General features: G+C 41.9%; 1 protein-coding gene across 1 annotated transcript; it reads right to left on the bottom strand.

Annotated features, from left to right (window-relative positions):
- Positions 1 to 212: 212 nt before the first annotated feature.
- On the bottom strand, positions 213 to 4,460 carry LOC148033337 (benzaldehyde dehydrogenase, mitochondrial-like). Its single transcript, XM_087681251.1, has 10 exons — positions 3,885 to 4,460; positions 3,564 to 3,706; positions 2,787 to 2,940; positions 2,384 to 2,613; positions 2,185 to 2,274; positions 1,857 to 2,030; positions 1,610 to 1,747; positions 1,331 to 1,468; positions 961 to 1,022; positions 213 to 840 (listed from the first exon to the last, which is right to left on the bottom strand). Exons 1-10 carry the CDS (start codon positions 4,006 to 4,008, stop codon positions 567 to 569), a joined length of 1,527 nt encoding a protein of 508 aa, XP_087537377.1. The 5' UTR covers positions 4,009 to 4,460; the 3' UTR covers positions 213 to 566.
- Positions 4,461 to 8,424: the final 3,964 nt, after the last annotated feature.

Raw genomic sequence — 8,424 nt, forward strand, 5'->3', positions numbered from 1 at the left:
CAGAAAATGTTTTACATCTCCACCTTTCATACTAGCCATATTTCACACGAGTTGAAGACTACTAAGACTAAGGTAAATGTGCTACGACACTTGCAATGCTGTTATGTATATTTCACATCACTATAATATATCACTGTGTTTGCATTTTTAACAAAACAAGTTATATGTTAATATGCATCCATACACAACCATGTGGGGGTGCAGTGTGGGCATAAGAAACCATTTCCCTATTGGATATACAAGACGATACATATAGTATGATTGGCAAAACGTTCTCAAGGTTGGGATGGTGATATTACAAGAGTATCAAATCAATACAAAAACCATCTATACTATTAGTTAACGAGAGGTGGGGGGCAGGTGCCACATGGCAGCCCCCCCACCTCCCCCACAAGAAAAAAAGAGAACGCGGGGGCGGGTGTGGTCCGCGGGGGCGGGTACCACACCCACCCCCGCCCGCAAAAATCGGGCGCCAGGGCGAGTCTAGGCGTGGAGCGTGTAGTCATTCCTTACAAGAGGGTCCTTACAAAAACCTTCCAAAAGTAGGGATGGTACTGTACATTGATTTACAGCCAGGGTGAGTCACGGAGTGGGGTAACGACAGATTTTGTCTGCATGTAATTCAGAACAGACTGCAACCCTTGCTCCCGCCCAATGCCGCTCATCTTGTATCCGCCGAATGGCAGCGCTGGGTCAAACACATGGTAGCAGTTGATCCAGACTGTGCCTGCCCGTATTGATCTTGACAATGTGTTGGCTGTGTCAATATTTTTGGTGACAATGCCAGCCGCTAACCCATACGCCGTGTCATTGGCCCTCTTCACAGCCTCGTCGAGGGTCCTGTACAGTACATACCAGCTTTAGTTTACATTTACAATGTTTGATCATCATTCAAAGAATGGCAGTATCAGGTACACAAGCTGATTGCTAGAGATCCAGCAATGATCTGTGGATTCTTACTTGAACTGCAGAACTGACATCACTGGGCCAAAAATTTCCTCTTTCGCAATTTTCATGTCATCCTGTCAGCATATGGATTCAGATCAACAGTCAGGTATTGCAATTGCTTATTTGAGAAGCACTTCCCACCTTCAATCTGGACATTTATGAGAGAGTTTTAAGGATTACAACTGCCTCAGGGGAATGAGGAGCTGCAAATTTATGGGATAGTTAAAGATTACAACGGTCTCAGGAACTAAGGAGCTGCACACTGCTTTTCCTTATTAACACCTGCTTTGTTTGAGAAGCAATTACAAACTACAGCCTTCAATTGAGATATTAAGATTTACAACTGTCTCAGGGAACTAAGTAGCTGCACACTGTTTTTTACCTTCACATCTGCAAAGATTGTCGGCTCAATAAAGTACCCTTTGTTTCCAATTCTGTTCCCACCTGTCAAGATCCTTGCTCCCTCTGCTTTACCACTTTCAATGTAGCTTAATATCCTATTGAATTGAGTTTGGTCCACCTGTTTACATAAAGCCAGTACAGAAACAATACGATACATACGATTGAGAAATGCGACATCAATCACAAGTGTTGCATTGTTAGGAAGTCTCTCCACCACTTAGCCATTAGTTCGTACTAAGCACTTAGTAGCAGTACTTGCCTGTGGGCCTTGCTCAACTCCATGCTTGAACGGATCGCCCACAACTTGTCTCTTAGCTCGCTCGGTTGCTCTCTTCAAGAACTCATCATATATGCCCTCTTGCACAAATATTCTGCTACCTGCAACGCAGGCTTGACCCTGCAGCACATGCATCACCAGGTTGTTTCCAATGAGACAGACAACATATCAACATTTAGCTCAATTTGCCAATACATTCCATCTCCTGAACGGAAACAGTTAGCTATACCATGTTGAAGAAGAGTGCAAAATGAGCAAGTTCAACCGCAACATCAAGATCCGCATCATCACAGATGATAAGAGGAGATTTACCACCTAACTCTAAGGTCACAGGCTTCAGATTGCTTTTGGCTGCAGCTTGCATAATGAGTCTACCAACCTCTGTAGAGCCAGTGAAAGCGACCTAGACGAGATAATACCAATATTGAGGTCAGTACAAATCAGAACTTCGGGACTCTCTTAAGGTAAGGAAACATGTCTCCCAACATTCTATGAGACTTCTCACTGACAGAAAGCCAAGGCTGACTTTCAGCTTTCCACATGCTACAACCAGTTACCTTGTCAACATCCATGTGACTTGTGATAGCTGCACCGGCAGTCTCTCCAAATCCAGGCAACACATTCAGGACTCCAGGTGGTACCCCAGCCTGTGTATGGAGCATAAACAATGATATTACAACTATTCCCCACGCCAGCTCAATGAAGAGCTGTATTTGGAAGCTTTAAACCTAATGACTTTAAATTCTTTCCGCTAACCTCCTTTGAAAGAGCAGCAAGATAGAGTGCCGTTAGAGGGGTCTGCTCAGCTGGCTTAACCACCACTGAGCATCCAGCCACGAGAGCAGGTGCGACTTTCATTACAAACATTAAAATGGGGAAATTCCAAGGAATTATGGCTCCTGCTACTCCAATCGGCTCATATAGGGACATGCCATGATATGGACCATCTAGCTTGAATGTGTTCCCTTGGATTTTGTCTGCCCAACCTGTGTAAAGAATACAAGATCAACATTAAGAAGCTTCACTAAAGTCACTCATGTGCAGCCTCTCCATGCTAACTAGGCCTCATTGGACATCACGCACAAGACCCAAAGATATGCATGCCATATCGTTTTTGCAGATACCAGACAGAAACGATGCAGGGATTCTTTGAGCTCACCTGCTGTGCTAACAAGGATCTTGGTTGAGAAAGGCACATCCACATGCCTAGACATGTCCAATGGTTTACCATTATCAAGAGTCTCCAAGGCAGCCAGTTCATCGGCATGCTTTTCCATGAGCTCAGCAAATTTCGAGACTACTCTTCCTCTTGCCTGTGTGATACAAGAGACAAATCAACCAAAATGACCGTAACATGCATGACCATGGCGAATGAAATGCATTAATTCAGTGAATGTAATGTGATCAAATTCAGTGCATAAGTAGCCCCGAAGGTGCTGGCCTGGCGCTTGAGACTTTGGGCTCATAAGCCCGAGGCAGTGGATTCAAGTCTTGTCTCGTTGGGTGCATCAATTGGTCCAACGCTTACGTTCACATTATGTGTTCATTAAAGTCTTGAGCTCTTGCCCGCTCAAACACTGGGTTGGTGCTCCCCCTTGGTGAGGTTACTGAGGAAGTATGTCTCCGCTGTATGATTCAGCTTGCGAGCTCTCTTCGACAGATTCGAAGGGCGGCAATGTGGCTCTTGCATTTGGAGGGGAGGCATCACCACCCCTTGTCAGCACTCAGGTCCGTGTCTAGTAAAAGAAAACTCTGACACAATCGAAATGATACGTTGCTTCCTCTCTGATAGAATGAGCAACAAGTACTTAAACAACCTGATGTTTTGCAGGTGATCGAAGATATTCTTATCACCCTTACTCGGAATATGTAGTAACCTCTCCATTTCTTACAAAAAGCTACTTTGAGTGCTTATCCATGTCTAAAGTATGCTTACATATCCAGTCATGCGGGGCCAAGGGCCCTCGTCAAAAGCCTTCCTTGCAGCCTTCACAGCAATGTCAACGTCCTCCTTGCCGGCTTCTGCGATGCGAGCGATTACTTCTCCTGTTCTCGGGTCCACTGTTTCAAATGTCTTCTCTGCAGTGAGCCATCAAAGGAAACATAAGGAGCTGCACTTCAACTCCATTCTAACATGGAACTTGAGACCTAAGCCTAGTAATGAACGAAACAGGAGAGTACTCGATTTTCCTCAACACATTTGCACGGCCATTCCAAAGTTATATCTCATAGGAAGAGCGATAGAAAATGAGGTTACTTGAGACAGAATCGACGAATTCTCCATCGATGAAGAGCTTGGTGTACTTGATTTCTACTTGGGGCTTCGATTCTAAGCAGATGGCAGAGGAAGGTGCAGTATCAGCAGCAGGAGGGGGAGCCATTTGCTAAGTACCTGCAAGAAAGAAAATACAGTACATACTCACTCACACTCTCTCTCTCTCTCTCTCTCTCTCTCTCTCTCTCTCTCATATATCTGCACTCTCTCATTCACATTTCTGTACTAAAGCAATGGCAGCAAAGACTAAATATGAATCTTCTTCTTCTTCTTCTTCTTCTAAATAAAAGCTTGGATTTGCCATTTCTGTAGCTTCTTAGGCCTGCACTCCTTAGCTTAGGCCTGCACTCGTGCGGAGAAATTGACTCATTAGTTCTCCTCTTGTCCATTACTTCTTCTTCGTTCTGTAGCATAGGCATGCACTAATGGACCACCAACGAGTCTTCTCCTTCTTCATTGGTTCTTGTTGATCTAATCCTTTCCGCTTCTCTTCTCTTCCTCTTATTCATTACTTCTTCTTCCTCTTCTCTCTCTCTCTCTCTCTCTCTCTCTCTCTGTGTCTGCTAACCTCAAATGATTTGGGACCGGGGGGACGGGGGGAATGAATTGGCAGCTGATCCTTCTTCAAATGTGCCTTATCTCTCTGCTTCTGTAGATTGTCCTCTCCACACGGATGAGAGAAGATAGATGCGAAAGCGAATCCAATGTCCAGTGATAAGGTAACGTAAGAATTGTTGCGCTACATGCATTCCATCCATATCTACATCTATCTACATATATACACACACACACACACGTAGTGACTAGTAGCCGGGCGCCCATTCAACGAGAACCTTCAGCCACGTGTCCCCGAGGGAGAGGTGGTTGAAATCCGTAGGCAGCTAGGGTGGTTTTTCAAAATGGGTTTGTCGTTTTGTATGACTCGAGAACTGGTTTTGGTCTACGTAGGCTGGAGTCACCGCCCGAGTTGTTCGGTCAAGGCCCGTGACTTGTGTATTTCTTTTTTCGTTTTTAAAAAAACGCCAAAAAAGTTTTAGATTTTGAGTATTTGGCAACCAAAAAGCAATTGGTTCGCTCTTCGACACCCGCCAACCAAGCGATGGGAAGCTCAAACCTACTTCCCATCCCATCCCATCCCATAAATATTCATCAATATGGGATGGGAAGCTTGAACCAACTTTCCATCTTTTGATAGAGTAGAAGCAGGAGTTCACATAGAATCCAATGTTTTGTGCTCTTGGGAGGTATCATGTTGGGTAAACTTAGCATTAAGGATATAGCCAAATTTTCTAAAGTGATTCATTAGCTCAGGCCCCACTTTCGGAAGACTTGGTCAATTGCTTTAATCTAATACTTATTTGCATCTTATTGAACCTTTCCATATTCTGTGCTGCTAGTTTCCTCTTTCATTTTGGCATCTAGAGTTTTTGCTTACACAAGGCTAATGTGACGTTTTCAATCCGTCAACTTGCTTACATTTTTGTTTTGCTCTCTTGTACTTTACAAGTCTTTAAAAAGGGGAAATGGTGCCAAACCAGCTATAGCCCTAGTCTTGAGCATGTGGGTGTGCAAATTCAATTGAAACTTAGATACATCATTGATGCATCTTTCAAAGTTCAAGACTTAGCAAAAGAATGGTAGGACCAATATTTGATTGCTTTGCTTTCTTAAAGTTTTAACAAGTATATGTCATGAGTTCGCTTTCCTTAAGCACCTTCATTTGTGTGTGTGTGTGTGTGTGTGTGTGTGTGTGTGTGTGTGTGTGTGTGTGTGTGTGTGTGTGTGTGTGTGTGTGTGTGTGTGTGTGTGTTGTTGCATTAGAAAGGATATCTTTGCATTTATGCGTTCAAGAATTGAACCTTTAATCCTGATTTACTTTCACTTTTATTTTTGCATCCTATTGAAGCCTATAATGCTTCTAAAACACGGTTTCTTCCAATGTTGTAACTATCACCTTTCTTTTTGGGAACCAAAAACCAACTTTGAATAGTCAAGTGGTTTTGCAAACTCTGTCATGGTCACATTAACCCAATTTCTAGCATCATGTTTTAAAAATGATCAAGTCACACTACCTCGAGAGAAAACTCCATCCAACTCATAACCAAGCCCAAAGGAAAAAGAACGATGGGATGAGGCAGTGAATGATCATTATCTCCGCACATGTCAACAAAACATTTGTCGATATTCCATCATGCCCTAAATATGGATGACGATCAAATCCTCCATGTGCAAAGATCAATTAACTCAAAATAGTTTTCATACAAACTGGTGTTGCCTTGAGTGTCCTCATGTGTGTGAGACACGAGGCATGTTGCATCTTCTCATGTAATGTTGTAAGTGTTTTGCACATTAGTTTTGGAAAGCGCAATTATTGTTTAACACGAATAGATAACTTCCACCACTATTTGGACCCATGCACCCATGAAACTCAAACCAATTAAGATATGACCCCATTGACTAATGAGTACCTAAAAGATACAAAAGTGCAAATCATTAAAAAGATGATGGGTTGTAGATATGAATGACAGCTCCACAATCTCTTATCATGGTTTGCCTCCTAAATTGATTAAGTCAAAGACAACGAAGAACTTGTTGAGAGTACAAGTTTACCTTTAAAGGCTTATATCATAATGTAGATGTGAAAGGGATGTGTATTGGATTGCGTGCTTTCCTCAAAGTTTACACCTCATTCAAAAGTTCAACCTCTCATTTTAAAAAATGTGAAACCTAAAGTCAATTGCATTTTGTTCCTTCAACAATCTAATAAGTTTAAGTTTCTTCCTATGACAACTAAACGTAAGGCCCTTTCTGACTTATCATTGGAATTCAACTAATGATATGTTCACTTCTATAGTGACTTTCCTATGCTTTCTTCTTTACATTGCATGTGCAAAATATTCAAAGAGACTTTTGCATGCTTACTTCTTTGCGTAACCATGTTCACACTAGTTGCTTTGTGAAAATGTTGTTTCCTTAATTGGTGCAAGTCAATTCACATGACGAGGTTCATTCAAATTTCCAAAAGCCATTTAATCTCACCCTAGTAGCAACTCAAATATTCAAGAGCCAACCTAATTTTAAAATCAAGTCATGGTATGTTATCCCTCTCATCACTTTTGGTTAAGGCCTATTTAGTATCAAATTTAACAATTTAAAACAGTGCCCCCCCCCCCACATTTCATAAACTTGGTGACTTTTCATTTATTGGCCTTAAACAAGGCTTAAGGCCTTAAACCTCAACAAAACCGATTCCAACTCTTGTGTTCGCACTTGGCATAAGTGATTTTTTGCATTTTGGTGGGTCAAATGAGCTTGAATTCGAGATCTGTGTGGCTGGTTGGCTTCATAGTGTCGAAATCTATAAATTTGCATCATGCACATTCCGACTCCTAAATCACAGTTGTTTTATAATGCCAAACCTTGTGGGGATTAAATGGGGGGTCAAACAGACTCTGATCAACAAATCAAGACTTGCATTGGGTTCCTAGCATCAAACTCCATCTAGGAAAACTCCAGCTCATCGATTTGCAACCATTTCATTTTGCATGAAAATTTGGTCTTTTACGATCTCTTGACCTCTTTTCCGCTTCAAAACGAACTCTAAAACTCCGCTCTCATTGGCGATCCATCTTGCCACTCAATAACTAATAACCTTTACTCCACTAAATCACTTGACCTTGGTAGTAGTGTTGCTCTAAATATGGATGCTCAAGATAGGGAATGATTCATCCCATCCGATCATCTTGGTACCTACTGCAAGTTAAAGCTGAATCATGAAGGACCTACACAGGCACCAAGTCCAATGTCAACCCTTACACGTAGTAAGACTTCAACTTATTAAAGTTAGCTTTAGTTTTAAGCTCTACCCCTTGCAGGTCTGCTAAAAGGGTTGTAGAGCCATTCTTTCCTATATGTACAATTTTATATGGCACATCCCATTTAGTTTTAAGCTCTACCCCTTGCAGATCTGCTAAAAGGGTAGAGCCATTCTTTCCTACATGTATAATTTTATATAGTCCATTCCATTTGGGTTCTAATTTACTAGAAAATAGCTCATGACGATGAGCATCATAATACATCACCAACAGACCCTTCACAAATTTATATTTCTTAGCCCAAAGGTTGTGAAGGGCGTTTATTCCCTTCTTCCCTACCTCTTGATGTAATAAAGCCTGCAACCAAATCTCATTAAGATGTGCAAGTGAAATAAATCTTTCCTATAATGCTTATGTCTCACCCAACGAATGATTAAGAGTAAAACGCACAATGGGCAGCTCTATATTCCAATGGAAAAACACACTCTTCCCTATATACTAGATTGAACGGGGTGTGGCAGGTAGCTCTCTTGAATGTCATGTTGTAAGCCAAACTGTCACATACAGTTTCTTATCCCAATCTTGCTTACTTTCCATTACTATCTTGGATAAGATTCCCACTAGCTATTTATGTTGAGATATCGAGCTCCACTCATGATATGCCAGGGTGACCGTTGTGCATTTATGTCACCGACTTGTCAGTTGCA

Source organism: Lygodium microphyllum, chromosome 7, assembly GCF_053477565.2.
Source record: "Lygodium microphyllum isolate KBCC chromosome 7, Lygodium_microphyllum_v1.1.10, whole genome shotgun sequence".
NCBI classification, from domain to species: Eukaryota; Viridiplantae; Streptophyta; class Polypodiopsida; order Schizaeales; family Lygodiaceae; genus Lygodium; species Lygodium microphyllum.

Coding starts and splice junctions, on each gene's coding strand:
- LOC148033337 (XM_087681251.1), bottom strand. CDS start 4,008: ATGGCTCCCCCTCCTGCTGCTGATACTGCACCTTCCTCTGCCATCTGC. Junction 2,031..2,184: donor GTCACATGGATGTTGACAAG/GTAACTGGTTGT, acceptor TATCTCGTCTAG/GTCGCTTTCACTGGCTCTAC. Junction 1,469..1,609: donor GAGTTGAGCAAGGCCCACAG/GCAAGTACTGCT, acceptor TTATGTAAACAG/GTGGACCAAACTCAATTCAA.